Here is a 17,653-nt window from a genome sequence, read left to right on the forward strand (position 1 = left end):
AAAAATTTTTTTTTTTTTTTTTTTTTTTTTTTTTTTTTTTTTTGTTGACAATATCAAGCCAAAATTCATTATCTTTACAATAATTTTAATTAGTACATGTAGAATTTGTATAGAGAGCTATCGGGTTAGGATATTTTATGAAATTTTAGGTAAAAGAGAAGATTGGCTGGGTCGATGAAAATGATCGATTATGATGTAGATAAAGATACAGATATGTAGGAATAAGCTCCTTTTTTATCGCACCCATATATATTACTCTATATATTGATTGGGCTTTGGGCCTCTACACCTTTTGGGCCTTCATCGAGCACCTGCCAAGCCTGACTGGTAAACCACTCCATCTGAAAGGTTCTCATACATCGTAAGCGCAACAAGAGAAAGCATTACTTTAATATACAACAACTACATTATTATATTATTACTATTATTGTAGTACTTGGTGATCGCAATAATAAGTTGAGCAAACTCAACATTATTATTATTAATGGCGTGAGAGTGGAAATATGCAATTTATGATTGTAGGGGTTGGACCGACGACACAATTAATCACAACAGCAACCAATCGAAATTAAGGATTCGACAATTCCTACGACAAAACACAAAGCTAAGGAAGTGCAAGTAGGCTAGTAGTAGTAGTACGTGTACGTGTGTCTATTCAAGCAGGTGAACGGTCTCCAAAAGCCCCGCGAATAAAGCAATACCACAATCGCCCTTCCGATTGTGTTGGTTTGTTAGCTACCAAAGATCATTTGGATGTGCCACCATAGATTTAATTTATGCAAGCACTAAGTTGTTAATTTGGTCCCTCGCCCCACAACATACATACATATCTATATTTTCAACAATTTCTCTACAAAAATCTCTGCCTATTCAATGATTAAATCTTTCATTGTTTTACTATACTATCCTAGTATCCTAGTATATTCATGTATCAATCCCATTAATAAACTAACTAAAAAAATTATTAACAATCTCCTTAGAGCATCTATATTAATTTTATTTTATTTTTTTGCAAAATATTTAAGAAGCCACCTAGGAGAGAGAGGAGAGTGTGAGAAAAAAGGAAAAAGCAAAAAAAATAAAATAAAATAAAAAGTCTGACGCGCAAGAAACTGAAAGTTACTGTAGATGCGCCAGTGGGCGCGTGCAACTAGGCTACTGTGTCTGCATCACGCGGTTGCAGCTGCTAGCTTTGTTTTTCCTTCTCAGTCAACAAATGTCAGCCAAGAACCTCTCTTGCAGGAGAAAAAAAATTCATTTCACATCAGTTCAAAAATAACATACATGGTTTTTACTGTACCAAAAACTTCCCAAAAACCATTGATATTGATGTTCTTATGAAAATCTCTATGTGCTGACAGCTCAATTATTAAGTCTTTCATTATATAATTTTACTATATATAATCAGCCCATTCATGTATCAATCTCATTAATAAATTAAACTAACTAAATCAAGAGTCAGTTCAATGGTAATATAAATAATTTAAAGCGATGTTGTGCTGGTCATTTTTACAATTTGTAAATGGTGTATTTCTAAACACGTGGTAGTGCATTTGAATATATATATTGGTGCAAAATTGCACAACAGCACGGGAAACAGTAGCCACACCTGATCTTACCCATTATATCTGGAAAAGATGCCAAATTTATTTATGCATATACACGTAGGCGCTAATAAGATAAAAGGCTATGTCAAGTGTTAACCCTAGGATAAAACAAACAAACTAAGCTAGGCAACATCATCCTACCTAAAGTAATAATATGTGATACTTTATCTCGTGGGACAGCTGCTTCAATTCCATTCCTCTATAAAATTTGGGGTGGTTTAAGCTGCTCTATCATTTCCTTGTACGGCATGGATGCATATATGCTTTGCTCAAACATACATACCCTCAATAAAGACACAACCCTTCTCTCCCGTGACCAATTTAAATTCTAGTTCTGAATACACATACAATGTATGTTTTGGATGTGCAGGTTATGGCGTGTCGATGGAGAGTCCTGAGTGGCATGGATTTCGAGACTTCTTTGCTTTGAGGAGGTATTAGGGTATGTTTTTTTATTACTCGATCGGTAAATTGTTAATTAAGAGTAGACTCTTAATGAATGTTAAGTGGGTGAAATGTGATTGCGATCGAGTTTATTAGATTATATTAGTTGGTGGGTCAATGACGGAAATATGAAGGAAAATAGATGAGTGGATAAAAATGTGAAGATTTTAAAACTAGAAAAAAAAAAAGGAAAAGAGCATTTGAGAGATGCGTTTGTTATTATTATTATTTTTTCCCGCATGACCACATATGCAAGTCCCACTTGCGTTGAAACTCAAAATACATGACTTGCGTCTCATGTAAAATAAAATAAAATAAAGTTGGTCGACTCCTTCGCAGGAGAAGGCAACCCAACTGGTCGCTTTCTCCGACGAAGGAGAAGGCGACCGCAACTGGGCGACTTCTCTAGCGAAGGAAAAGGCAACCAAATTGGGCACCTTCTCCTTTGCCGGAGAAGGCAACCCCAACTGGTCGCCGGCCTTCTTTTATTATTATTATTATTATTATTATTATTATTATTATTATTACATGAAATGCAAGATCTACTTGCGTTTGTGGTCAATGTGCTGAAAAAATAATAATAATAAACGCATTTGGGAGATGAGTTTCTGCCACTCAAACGCATCTCCCAAATGCTCTTTTCTTATTTTTGTCTCAGATTTTAAATCTTCACATTTTTGTCCACTCTTGTATTTTCTTTCACATTTTAGTCTTTGATTAGCTAGTAGTAGGTGTCTCTCATTGGCAAGTTGATTGAAGCTAGGCAAATCATTGTACTAGTGTATGTATGTAGTCCTTCAAGTATAGAATATCTTGTGGCAAGTCACCTTTATGTATATCTTGTGAGGGGGATTTGGAAAATTAGGAATGAGTTGAAAGGATTAGTAATGAAGTTGAGCTTAGTTCGATTAAAGTAGTTAGATTCAAGAGGCAAATATAATATTGATCAAGAGAGATGTGGGGATAAGTGCTCTTACAAGTTACAAGATGATGTAATGGATTATATTCAAATTGAACATGAATGATATCAGACTATTAAAGTTGAGAGTTGGTTAGCTCGTGTCCAAAGCATAATAAGACTGTTGTTTTCATAAGGAAAGACGAAATTGAAAGATAGTCTATGCTACTTAACTATAAGAAACTTATTGATATATAAGGGATGGATCAGGAGTGTAACGTACACACCATTTGAGAGAAATAAACAGTTGACCAATAAAATTAAATAAAATAAGATGAGTTGTCCCGGAATATGCATAAGTTTAATTTAATTTTTTGTGTGTCCCATTTCTTTTGACATTTTTATGTAAAAAGAAAGAAAATAAAAACATTAGAAGCTGGCCAACTTGGCCATCTTGTCCCGATGATTTCCTAACATGTTGTAAAGACAAGTATGGGTATATGACATTTTAATTTGGTAGTGATGCTACATGCACTTGGCCTGTTTGTTGCATAGACATCACTCCCGTTTTGCCATGCTTCATGTTCATTTCTATTGGCTTGCAGCTATATATGTTTCTTTGTCTTCAGGGTATGGTATAGTATAATCAAGTTAAAATTGCACATTTCTTAAAATCAACATACATGCAATTCAACCAAGTAAATTGAACTTCCACCTCAATCAAAATTAACATATTTTATTAGGAAATATACACTTCCATCCATTCTATAAAATTTAAATAAAACAATTTGTACCCGATGTGAGCACATAGTTAAAAAAAAAAATGAACACAATATATTATATATATATATATATCGGATCATATGCGACAGCCTTCTCCCATGCGGACGTGCATTCAATTTTGGACTATTGAATGAGCTCAGATCAACGGTTGAAAATCAATGAAAAGGTAAAAAATGCAGTGACATTTTGATTTATTTTGTACACTATATGTGACATTTTGATTTATTTTGTACACTGTATATTTCTGTGGTGTACTAAGCGTTGGTCTATAGTGTACCACCAAGTAGTAGAAAATCAATGAAAAGAGAAAAAATATGACATTTTTGTAATTTTGTGCACCATGTATATTTTTGTGGTGCACATGCTGGTCCGTGGTACAGTAAACCATGGTTTGTGCTGAAAAAAGGAAAAAATGCAGTGGGTTCAATAGACCTGTTGCATAGTACAGTTGGACCAACAAATCTATTCAACAGGTCTATTGAACTCTTTGATATGCCCCATGATCAACGGATTTGACACCCCCTTTGAGTGGTGCACTAAGGGATGATATGTTGTGCACTAAGCGTTGGTCTGTGGTGCACACAGGAATACTTGACGGTGCATGCAACTCAAAGCACCACCAAGCATATCTAAAAACATATCTAAATGCACCAGTATATATATATATATATATATATATATATATATATATACATATACATACATACACACACACACACACATACATATATATCCTTGAAATAACCAAAATGCCACCGCATTGTTTCTCTTTTTTATTGATTTCCAACTGTTAATCTGAGCTCATCCAACAATCACGATCTATCCGCTCATCGTAAGAGAAGTCATTCGCACAAGAACTAGACCCAATATAAATAAACTAGAGTGTGCCACATTTATAGTATGACACTTCTATATATTTTTACTAACATGGTAAAAATCATACTTGAAAACTAAACATAGAACTAACCTAATAGCACCAAAGGTAGAATTAGTTCAAACATTTTGCATTATGACCAGGACTCAATGAAGATAAAATAAAAAAGCATAAAAAGCACATAAAATTAGGGATAGATGTACAAAAAATTTAATCTTTTAGAATTATAATGGTGTTATCATTACAAAAATCGAGCCTAGACGCAGATAAATCGACGCCAGGCGCTAGGCGGCTCCCGCGCCTAGGAAGGTTGAAATCGGCCTCTTCCACGGCCCGGCGCCTAGCCCGCCCTAGGCGGCCAGTCAGCTAAGCGTTTTTTTTTTTAAATAATTTTAAATCTTAAACATTTAAACTATTAATGTTATAATGTACTACGTATTAACTAATATTCTAATAGTCTAATAAGTAATAATTAATAACTTAATAAAATAATAAGTAATAAATAATAACTAAATTAATTAAACTAATAAGCATGGTTGCAGTAGGCGCTAGTCGGGCTAGACTAGCGTCTATCACCTAGACGGCGACCTATAAAAGCAAAAAAGATAGTACATGTGTGTGGGTGTATTTCATATATTATAATATTATATACATATATATATATATATATATAAATTAACAAGGCCGATTCACCCGAGTTAACTCGGCTAACTCTGCCGAGTTGGGCGAGTTAACTCAGCGAAATTCGGCTGAGTTAGGCGCTAGTCGGCCGGCCACCTAGGCGTCGGTGCTAGGCGGCCGGCCACCTAGGCAGACGCCTAGGGAGCAATTCGCCTCGGCCTAGGGGTGCCTATGCGGCCGAAACAATGCTAATAAGTAATAACTAATATACTAATAATTAATAAATAATAACTAATAATTTAATAAATAATACTCTGTAACTATTAACTTAGAGTTTATTACCGAAATGGTCCCTCGACTTTTGCAAAATTACCAATTTGGTCCTTGACAATTTTTCATGCCCAATTAAATCCCTCGACTTTGAAAAATTTAACCAATTTAATTCTCCGTTTATTTTGCCGTTAAACCTCCGTTAAACAGGACCAAATTGATAATTTTGCACTAGTCAAGGGACCATTTCAGTGAAAAATTAATTACCAATTTGGTCCCTTGACTATTGCAAAATTACCAATTTGATCACAATTTAACGGATGTTTAACGGTAAAATAAACGGAAGACCAAATTGGTTAAAAATTTCAAAGACGAAGGACTTAATTGGGCACGAAAAATTATCGAGGACCAGATCGGTAATTTCACAATAGTCGATGGATTATTTCGATAATAAACCCTATTAACTGAGTTTATTACCGAAATGGTCCCTCAACTATTGCAAAATTACCAATTTGATCCTCAACAATTTTTCGTGCCGAGTAATCGACGCCTACTTTTTCAACCTTAGTTATAATACACAAGATTAATTTCTAGTCATTCACTCATTCAAATGCTTCCACAACATAAGATGGGAGTGTAAGATAGGTAAGGGGGTAGGTAAACTAGCCTCACTTGCAAGATTTCATACAAATGCATAGAATTTGAATTCTTCAATACCAATGGGGAGTATATCTCACAATTTGAAGCATTTCATCACACACATCATCATCCAAGATTGGGTTGTCATCTAATGTCAACATACATCTCAAAATGTGTCATCAATATTACAAAACATTTTTGGAAAAAATACAACCCAAAACAACCCTTCTTAGTGTGTCTAGGTGCTTGTTCTCTCTATAGATAAGTGCAAAAGTCAGTACATTTCCAACACTATATTATCTATACCTGAAAGGAAGCTCAGTCCACTTACAATGCATGGCGGATTGACACGGTACAATGGATCTAAAGCAAGACGGCCTCCTTAGTACATTCTTCCATTGCATTCGGGAAAACCACGGCAGCAGTTCTTCTTCTTGAGGTTTCCATTTGCATCACAAACTTGATCGATCTTATAATTATATAAAACCATGGCAGCAGTTCTTCTTCTTGAGGTTTCCATTTGCATCACGAACTTGAACCATCTTGTAATTATGTACTTGAAAGGAAACTTAGTCCACTTACAATGCATGGGCGATTGACAGAGTACGATGGATCTAAAGTAAGACGGCTTCCTTAGTACATTCTTCCAGTGCATTCGGGGAAACCACAGTAGCAGTTCTTCTTCTTGAGGTTTCCATTTGCATCACGAACTTGATCCATCTTATAATTATAGTCGTAAGTTAGCTCTTGCAAAGGTGGTATACCCTCTTGAGCAAACAACATTAGATGAGGGGCTCTCTTGTCATCATGATCAAACAAAACATTTTGCACATAAAGGTTGGGGGAACAACTATGGTTGAAGAATCTCCCCACGTTTCCCAATTGGGCTGCGTCAACCGTGAACCCATCGCTATCCTTCCTACAAATATCAGCAATATCACTATCCTCTCCTTCATCGTAGTTACCAATATCAAAGAGATATTCATCACAGTCGGTTCTTTTTTCAGCTTCTTTCTCATCAAGCAGCTCTCCAAGATATTCACATATAAAACTTCCCGAAGAGATATAATCTCGTGATCGGACACCCCATCCTCTAGACTTGGTTTTGAAAACTTCCAATTGATATTTTGGACCATTTTGGCTAACTCTATTATAGCAAGAAGGGGGACATTTGCAAGATGGCCCACACTCGTAGATAACTGGCTTTGCTTTAAGTATAGAGCCTCTATTGTTGAATGGAATCTCACATCCATTCCTATGTGTACACGAACATGGCTTTGAATCCGAACATCCATTTTTGCAGTTGCAACCCGTTGGCGAAGGACAATGAAACCAACAAGGATATACCATTTTGGTTATGTAAGTAAAAGGTGGTGGTTTTTCATCATCAATATCATTCACTGCAGGAATGGGAAACTTTTCTTTCCCTTGTGATACATCATCTACCACAACTCGATTGTTAACACCGCCTTCTCTTTCAGACAATTCTATTGGCTGCCAGTCCCACGCCATTGGGAGAGTAAGATTTGGCTGCCCAGAGAGTCTATGCAATTCAAACTTGAACACCGATTTGCCCCTTTGGTCTCTTTCTTGCTTATAGTTGCTCACAATGTACAGCCCCGCATAAGTGTATCCCTGGCTACTCATACCTACAGTTTTTTGGAGACGGATAACTCTTATAGGAAGCTTTGCATCCATGGAGTTCTTCAAGGCAAGATTACCCTTCTCGAGCTTTTGATCATCTAGTTTCTTATTTGCACCAGAACCAACATAGATGAGTGTGTCAAGAGATTTAACCTCATTTTCATAATGACCAGAATCCACAACACTTGTTGCATGGAATTTTCCATTCAAATCTGTATAATCTATGCCGGCAAAATATTGGAGATGGAGTCCCACAATTGCAAGTTCCACCCTAAATTGATAGGTGTCACCAATCTTAACCCCAGGAATAACGCCAAAGGTTGGTTTGTCTTGCAACCATTTTTGTTGTTTCCTTAGGAAAGATGCAGCTTTCATTGGCACACCTCCTTTTGCATTTTTAATCAAACCACGTTTGGCTTCTTCCAAAAGCTTGTTGTATACTTGTTTGAAATGTTCTAAAGCATCCAAGACTTGCTTGCGAGAGTCAACTAGGGAACACTCATTTGTGGGAGCAATGTTCAAATACTCTGAGGCAGAATCATTACATAAAGTGGGGCTGATCACTAGATTCTGTTCTGAATCCACAGAGTCTACGTGCTTGTTCTTGTCTATAAGTTTCTTCGTTTTTTTGTACCGAGAACAAAGTCTTTGGCGCTCACCATCAACAATTTGCTTGCCCAGCTGCTCATGAATCCTATCGTTACTTAACGAGGATTCATGATTTGATTGAAATGAATTCGATTCATGTGGAATCAAATTACAAATTCCATGACCTTCCACTTCCACTATATCGCTATCATAATTTCTTCTCACTTGGACCAGTTTGCATGTTTCACCATAACCTGCTAAAAGATGTTGCATGGATGAAGCACTTTGTCGTTGTAAAGATTGTTGAGAAATAAAAGGTGGAAATTCAATAGCTAGAGGTGGAGAATGAGATGGTTTCTGGTCTCCGGACACACATACCTTTGGAACAATCTTCACCTGATGCCACATTATATAAATTTGTCCCCTTCAGAATGGCTGGCAAATCTACTTCCATGCTGCCCGTTCTTGGCTTAGAAGCATCAAGCTCTTTGCTTGATATATGTTGGCTACCAGAACTTTTATCAACATGACTGGGTGCAAGACGTCTTGCAGCAGGCAGGGCTAGCACAACAGTCTCAGCACTTGCATGCAAGCCATCAAAATATTCAGGATATTTAGTGGTAACATCAATCTTTTGTTTTTTGAGATTAGATGGGGATCCATGAAACTGATCATTATTATAACCAAACAATCTCTTCCGCTGCCTCCCAGAAGTGGGACTTCTCTCATTCGACCAAATCGTCATCACTCGATGAACAAAGTGAAAACCTGTCAAGTTGTATTAGGTAAATATAGGTATGAGTGTTTATTCCCAATGCAAAACCATGTGGAAGACATGCTGAAACAGTAAAACAGTATCACATAAGCACCAATATCCCTAAATAAACCCCTTATTATTTTGGTACTCTAGTCAAAACCACCCATTATCCTGTAACCATATTGGTCTCAAAGTAATTCCGAGTCAAACTACTTTTGGACCTCATATGGGGAGAGGAGCCCTTTCAATGTTTCTAGCTCCATTCACAAGCCTCAAATACGAACTAGATTAAGGGCTTTTGGTTTAAATGCCCTCTATGAGGAACTAATGTCTCAAAGAAAAAAAAAATCCTAGTGTAGTAAGCCAAGAGATTACGAACAGACATGAAAGCTCTATCAAAATATAGTAAATGAAATTCAAAAATAATAGACATGCATCATTATTGAGGATTATATTTGAGAAAGAAAACTAGTAAAGAATGACTACATACCTAGATGCAAATTTCTTTGATAAATAGTGTGTAATGGTGGAACAGACAAATTAATTATATTTATAAGAGACTTTTAGCCTAGGGCCAAAAAGGATAAATACTCCATACGTAATTAAATAAATTTGGTAGATTCTCAATTACCCGGTAAAAAGAATCCTACCCCCTTTATGTGGGATTTACTTTCCTTAATTTTATGGAATTGGATTCCCAATTGACCAAAACTTTTCTAAGTCAAAGATTGCACCAAAAGTGGGAATAAGTTTCCAGGACATAAATGCCACCACCTTTTTATGTTGTGGACATCCTTTTTATGTTGTGGACATTAGAGGATGGCGAAGAACCGCCTGCTTCGCTTGCATCCACGGAGAATAGACTAACCGAAGTTTTTTAAGCTAAAGTTTTAAATCCTAAAATTAATACCTATAATAATAAATCCATAAGAAATATTAAAAAAAGATACCATAGCTACACTACTAATTTATAGGGATTTTACATATTAGAATATATATATATATATATTTATTTATATATATATTTAAAATTTTCGAAGTTTCGAACTGAATTAAACGTTAACCGAAATTTTGAAAAACCTTAACCGAACTAAAAAAAAGTTTGGTTAAAAAACAGTTAACTGAACTTTGTCGGTTCGGTCGGTTAACCGAAAATTTACCGAAGTTTGCATACCCTTCACCATAGGGAAACCAACTTGTTCTTCTTCTATTAACCACCAACCCGTGACGCGTAGCCAAACATGTGACTCATATCAGAGAACTTAAGAGAATACTTGAAAAATAGTAGGTTATGTAGTAATAAAGGAAAACAAGCAATAACCATAAGACATTACTTAGATGCTGATTACAACTATACAATGCAAAATGAAGAAATAATTTATTAAAACAGTCAAATATAAGAAACTTTGCAAGGAAAGAAGCAGCAGATGAAGTCATGCCTTACTTAAGAAACACAATCAATAAAAAAGATACTAATGAATGCATAAAAGCATAACAACACATGTGCAATGAATCAGAAGAAACAGGTAAGTTTTTAAAATTTTAGCAAATGGTATTAATTAACTCACAATTTCCAAACCAGTGGTTAACCAACAAAAGTTTGGCGCCAAAAGCCTTGTAGTCGAGCGGCATAGCTGTGTAAAATAGGGGACACATGATTCAGAAACTAGGAATCCTTTCATCTCTAGGATTCCCAATCTACTAGCAAACTAAATTAATAAAGCAATCCCCAACACTTCAAGGATTCACGATTCACAATGTTGATTTAAAGCAACATTCCTAAACTCAATATAGGAGTTCTGGTAGCCTTCTTAAACTCAATCTAGGAAGATAGTAACAATCCTAAGTCCTAGCAGAGTTCAAAAAGGAAACAAGCTAGAGTAGTTAGAGTAATCCTAAATTGAATTTAGAAATCCTGAAACTATCTATTACTTCCCTAATTTTCTCTAAGAATCTATATAACTAATAATTGTATCAAAACCCTAAATAATGAGGATTAACTACACACAAATAACAAGCCCATATTTAAAAAACACTATTTCTTTTCACCCAAAAGGTTTAATAACCTCTTGCCTCAAGAAACAAGATTGGAACTTTACCTCCGTGACCTCAATTAGATCTCCAAATCGGCCGGCGGCTGCTACCAATGCCGCCGTGTAGTCAGGTTCCGAGGCCGGTCAAGTGAGGAAGCCCAGCCGCTTCAATCCGTGTCGTGAAATCCGAAAATGCCACTGACTCACAAGCTCCCAAGTGATTTCGAGATCGGAATGCAAATGCCGAAGATACGAAACCGTGCTTCGATCTCCAAAAAACTAAAAAACAACAAAAAGAAAAAAGAAAGTAAGACGTCATACTTACAAGAATTTCCCAAATCATAGCGAAAGGGTTTTCCCGGGAAGGCGGGAACACAATGGTATCAGAAATTAAGGTGTACTACACTACTAACTAGGTAATTGTTTATTGTTTCTTTGAACTTATGAAGATCTTTTATTGGCAGAAGTTCATTCAATTCAACATGTTCGTGCAATGCTTCGCGTTAATGGTGAACATGTGTTTTGGTGAATAATAAACTAAAATTTTAATCAAAACTTCATAATTGATCGAAATAACCAAAACTAAAAAGGTTAAATTTGTTTTGTTTGGTTCACACACGTGAATCGGAATAGGAATGAAATACTTGGTAATGGTAATGAGTTTTGGTAAAAGTATTTTGTATGTTTGGTAATATGGATGGTAAAATTGGGATGATTACTAATATTTATATTTTGTTGTGTATGACCCTATAATGGGAATTAAGGGTGTAAACGAGCTAAGTCGAGCTCGAGCTTTGGGTAGCTTAAGCTCGTTAATGAAGGCCCTGCTCGAGCTCGAGTTCGATTTGAATTCGAGCTCGAGTTCGATTTTGAATTCGAGCTCGCGAGCGGCTCGTCGAGCAACGAGCCTAAGATATTAGAGCTCAAGCTCAACTCGATTGTTAAACAAGCCGCTCGAGCTCGGCTCAAGCTCAACTCGATTGTTAAACAAGCCGCTCGAGCTCGGCTCAAGCTCAACTCGATTGTTAAACAAGCCGCTCGAGCTCGGCTCAAGCTCAACTCGATTGTTAAACAAGCCGCTCGAGCTCGGCTCAAGCTCAACTCGATTGTTAAACAAGCCGCTCGAGCTCGGCTCAAGCTCAACTCGATTGTTAAACAAGCCGCTCGAGCTCGGCTCAAGCTCAACTCGATTGTTAAACAAGCCGCTCGAGCTCGGCTCAAGCTCAACTCGATTGTTAAACAAGCCGCTCGAGCTCGGCTCAAGCTCAACTCGATTGTTAAACAAGCCGCTCGAGCTCGGCTCAAGCTCAACTCGATTGTTAAACAAGCCGCTCGAGCTCGGCTCAAGCTCAACTCGATTGTTAAACAAGCCGCTCGAGCTCGGCTCAAGCTCAACTCGATTGTTAAACAAGCCGCTCGAGCTCGGCTCAAGCTCAACTCGATTGTTAAACAAGCCGCTCGAGCTCGGCTCAAGCTCAACTCGATTGTTAAACAAGCCGCTCGAGCTCGGCTCAAGCTCAACTCGATTGTTAAACAAGCCGCTCGAGCTCGGCTCAAGCTCAACTCGATTGTTAAACAAGCCGCTCGAGCTCGGCTCAAGCTCAACTCGATTGTTAAACAAGCCGCTCGAGCTCGGCTCAAGCTCAACTCGATTGTTAAACAAGCCGCTCGAGCTCGGCTCAAGCTCAACTCGATTGTTAAACAAGCCGCTCGAGCTCGGCTCAAGCTCAACTCGATTGTTAAACAAGCCGCTCGAGCTCGGCTCAAGCTCAACTCGATTGTTAAACAAGCCGCTCGAGCTCGGCTCAAGCTCAACTCGATTGTTAAACAAGCCGCTCGAGCTCGGCTCAAGCTCAAATTTGACCGAGCAATTCGCGAGCCTCGCCCAATTCACGAGCCGCTCGGCTCATTTACACCCCTAATTTGGGAATACATGTTTCAAAAATACAAAAACAACAAATCAAGGCAATTGATCATAATATAATAACATCCAAAGCATCAATATAAACCCCAAAAAAAAGTAATATAATAACATCCAAAGCATCAATATAAACCCAAAAAAAGAAGTACTAATACAAACTTAAAAATTAAATTACCAATAAGATGGAATGATACTCCTTTTTAATTAGTTTGAGATTTTTAATTGAAGAGGTAATCAAATCTCATAATTATGTTTTTAAAAGTCGTTAACCAGTATGTTTTTTATTCTGATTCATAATATGTAAACCGATGAACCAAACAATTTCTTCTCGGAATCCCCATCCCGCCAGGGAATGGGGCGGGGACGGGGAATTCAATTCAAGGACGGGGCGAGGCGATCCCGCCATCTCTAAAAGCTTCTCTAAATGTGTTGAAGTAGCCTAATTGGAAGGTGTTCAAATTGTTAAAACATTTTAGAGTTAGTAGTATTCAAAAAAAAAAAAAAAGCTTCTCTAAAAGCTTTTAAGACTCAAATAAAACAATAAATACATAAATGAATAAATTTTATGCATTCCAATCATTAGGAAAAATAATCATATTCCCTGAACTAAATTTACTTTCTTTAATATCATAGAATTTAGATTTCTAGTCAAAGATTAGACCAAATGTGAGATCTGAATTATTTTTAACCTCTTAAATTCTCAAGGAATTTTGATCAAGACCATTAAACACCATTTGAATTCAAATTGTTAGGTTAGTACAAGTGTGCAAGTGATCAAACTAGCATCTACACACGCATATATACATACACACACACACATATATATATATAAACTCAATAAATATTGCTCCATAGATGAGTGAAGTATGGTCAATCAACTAGTAAAAGATATTGTAGCAAAACCTAATTGTTGTTTGCAACAATAATAACTTTTTTGCTATGAGATTTTATAGATATGTGTGAAAATTAAAAGATAAAAATCAAAAGTATATTTTTGAAAATTTTGAAAAGTACCAGTGAAATTTGACAAGAATATATGAAAATTTTGACTGGTGTAAATAGAGAAATAAAAGTCGAAAGTTGAAAAGTTTGGGGGTTAGAGGTTTTGATTTCAACTATTTATATTTGTGAAGGAGAAGACTACAAAAATTCTATTCCGATAGAATCTATAATTGTTATCAAGTTTTTAAACACCAGCAGACTTTTTAAAACTATAAAAAATTTGTATTGAATACCAGTATACTTTTAAGTCTTTAAAAGTCTAGGTCGAATACAACCAAACTTTTAAAATCTTTTTAAAAAATTTAGTAATCCACGAGGTATTCCGGATCTTTCTCCAGACGTCTGGAGGCTCGCTTCGAAAGGCCCAGAAGCTGGCCCAAGGGGAATCGTCAACATTTTCTTTTGAACTTGATATGAATGAAGTAATTAAGAGAATTAGTAAAAGCCTTTACAAATGCTTTCATGTATAGATTTGTTCACCATTCCTTCCTTTGATTTGTACAAATCTATATGCTTTGATTTGTCTAATCAATGCTATTTCATTTTTTTTAAAGATTGCTATTCATTATAACTATTATTTTAATTTTGCATAGAAAAACTCAAAAAAATAAAAATTATGCCCAAGCATACACATAATTAATATGAAAAAAAAAAAACGCTTAAGCCAAAAAATTTTCAAAATCAATAGAAACTTGAAAAACACACAAAAATCAGAAATGCAGATCTAAAAAGTTCATAATAAAACATTCATTAGATGTAAAGATGAAAGTATTGAAGTACTCACCTATAGAAGACTAAACATAATTTGTGTTGTCCTTGGCTGAATGGGAGTCTTGGAGCCTTCCCAACATGTGGAGGTATAAATAGGGTTTGAGGTAGAATCATACATGTACATGGACTATATGTAGTGATGGTTTTTTAGGGAATTAAGGAATTGAAATCCTTCTAGGGTTCTAGTTGTGGAAAGTGATAATGTATTATTGATCTGATATGGCAATATTAGAAGAGGAAAATTTTTTATTTCGATTGATTATTCATGAATTATCTTTGTACAATGAATATTATGGGTGATTATAGAAATTTATTTTAATTATGGAATTGCAATATATATACACACACTTTAATATGACACATTATAATTAAAAACAAAATAAAAAACGAAATATTCATTAAGGAAATTTTATTTAATGAAAGTTTTTTATTTAAGGAAAAATATTCCTCTCCTAAAATTACAATCTAATAAAATATTCATTAAAAGGAATATAATAAAATATGGTTTAGTGTGTGTATTATATTGCAATATAATATGGTTTCAAAAATATATGGAATTTTAATAGAGAGAAGTGATTGCAATATAATATGGTTTTCCATACGATATTTGATAGTCTTTTTATGTATTAAATATTCCCCAAATTATTACTGAAAATGTGATTTAAATAGTTACTAAAATGGGCATGATTTTATACCATATATGGTCAAATTACTTGATTATTAATTTCCTAATGATATTAATGCATTGCTGAAATTTGAGAAAATAATTATTAACTTTCTGATAATAATGCAATTCACATGTAAGTATTTATTTAGCTAAATGGAATACAAATTTATATATATAGTCACCGGTCACGGATTGACGGGTATATGGTTCACGGGTTTTTGTTTTGTGTTATGATTTTTTTGTGTCTGGCGTTATGAAATTCTATACTTTATGAGTATGAATTCTGTATGTACCTGGAACAAATTAATAATTGTGTCTTATATTATGAATTTTTGTGTCTTGTGTTGTGAAATTTTGTGCCTATGAGCACAAATTATGTACCTAAATTAAATTTAAAAAATAAGTAAATGTATAACATATGTATGTGTCTTGTGTTATGAAATTTTGTACCTTATGAGTATAAATTTTGTACCTTGTCTTTTCAATCCAGCTGGGTCCATAATGCTATGCTATGTGTCTTGTGTTGTAGTTTTTTATGTTTTGGGTTATGAAATTCTATACTTTACGAGTATGAATTATGCACATCGTTATTTCAATCTATGGTCCATAATGTTATGTGGACCCTGGTCCATGATATAAATCGTCCCATGAAAAAACAATATGGCCAACACTTTGCTCCTTAACTGGGCTGGCTCAGTGTGGAGTATGGTACGAGCTTAAAGGGGAAAATTATGCTATGGACCCGGGTCCATGGCATAACAACCCGCTTAAAGGTGTCTCCTATAGTTAAGATGTACTTAGGACACATCGCGGTCTAACAAAAAAGTTAGTTCTTTCCTTTATTAGAGTAGTTTTTTGTAATCCCGCCTAGTTTCGAAGGAGGTTTGACAAAGAATCAAGTTTGCAAACTCAAGAAGTCCTTGTATGGCCTTAAACAATTCCCTTGAGACTCGTTTGACATATTCACAAAGGTGATTTTGAAGCTTAGCTATAAACAGGGTTAGACTGATCATTCTCTGTTTGTCAAGAAATCTCATACAAGGAAAACTGTCGTGTTGATAGTCTATGTCGATGATATTATTCTATCCGGGAATGATGTGGAAGAATTACATAATTTAAAGAAGTGTTTTTCAAAAGAATTTGAGGTTAAAGATCTTGAAAATCTAAAATTTTCCTTGGGATGAAAGTGGTTCGATCAAGGAAAGGCATTATTGTTTCACAAAGGAAATACGTTTTAGATTTTCTTACGGAGACTGACATGCTTGGATGTAAGCCAGCTAATATTCTTATGGACAGTCAAAAGAAACTTGGCACTAAGAAAGAAAGTACACTTGTAGATAGGGGGCGGTATCAACGACTAGTTGGACTCTTGATTTATCTTTCACACACTCGACCGAATATTGATTTTGATGTGAGTGTTGTGAGTCAATTCATGCACAACCCTATAGAGACACACATGGAGGTAGTTTACAGAATTCCTAGATACTTGAAAATGACACCGAGGAAAGACTTATTTTTCAGAAAGACAAGAATCGTGACATTGAGATGTTGATTGGGCAGGAGACATCACTGATAGACAGTCAACTTCTGTGCATTGTTATTTTGTTTGGGGTGATCTTGTTACATGGATGAGTAAGAAGCAATCAATCGTAGTTAGAAGCAATCAATCGTAGTTAGAAGCAATCTAGAATTCGAGTACAGAGCACTAGCGCAAGAAATTTATGAAGAGATTTGTACAAAAAGGATTCTCGGTGAACAAGGACGAAGAGAGTTCATCTCCTATTCTAATGATTTAATTTGCGACAATTAGGCAGCATTAGCATAACAAAGAATTATGTTCATCATGATAGGACTAAGCACATTGAAATTGATAGACATGTCATCATAGAGAAGGTGACTAGTGAGGCTATTAAATTGAACTACACTCCTATACGAAACAACAAACTGCCGGCATCCTCACCAAAGCTTTACCAAGACCTAACTTTGAAGACTTAATTTGCAATTGGGATTACATGATATTTATGCTCTACCTTGAAGGGGAGTGTTGAATAGTAGGGAGTCAAATTAGAGAATTTATTTTAGGAAAATAGTTTAGGAATAAAGGAGAGATTAGTGGTGGTTTTTAGTTTCTCCT

The 17,653-nt window shown here is 35.6% G+C and overlaps 1 protein-coding gene across 3 annotated transcripts; it reads right to left on the reverse strand.

Annotated features, from left to right (window-relative positions):
* Positions 1-6,182: 6,182 nt before the first annotated feature.
* LOC116017899 (histone-lysine N-methyltransferase, H3 lysine-9 specific SUVH5-like) lies at positions 6,183-11,653 on the reverse strand. 3 transcript variants are annotated; one of them, XM_031258557.1, is made up of 5 exons: positions 11,572-11,653; positions 11,225-11,437; positions 10,694-10,759; positions 8,747-9,136; positions 6,183-8,625 (listed from the first exon to the last, which is right to left on the reverse strand). In XM_031258557.1, the coding sequence occupies exons 3-5, from the start codon at positions 10,755-10,757 to the stop codon at positions 6,770-6,772; spliced, it is 2,310 nt and encodes a 769-aa protein (XP_031114417.1). In that variant the 5' UTR covers positions 10,758-10,759; positions 11,225-11,437; positions 11,572-11,653; the 3' UTR covers positions 6,183-6,769. The 3 variants fall into 3 exon arrangements, with proteins under 3 accessions (XP_031114417.1, XP_031114418.1, XP_031114419.1); XM_031258558.1 differs by having other exon boundaries at positions 6,183-8,622; positions 11,225-11,631; XM_031258559.1 differs by lacking the exon at positions 10,694-10,759 and having other exon boundaries at positions 11,225-11,631.
* Positions 11,654-17,653: the final 6,000 nt, after the last annotated feature.

This window comes from Ipomoea triloba, chromosome 4 (assembly GCF_003576645.1).
Source record: "Ipomoea triloba cultivar NCNSP0323 chromosome 4, ASM357664v1".
Taxonomy (NCBI): Eukaryota; Viridiplantae; Streptophyta; class Magnoliopsida; order Solanales; family Convolvulaceae; genus Ipomoea; species Ipomoea triloba.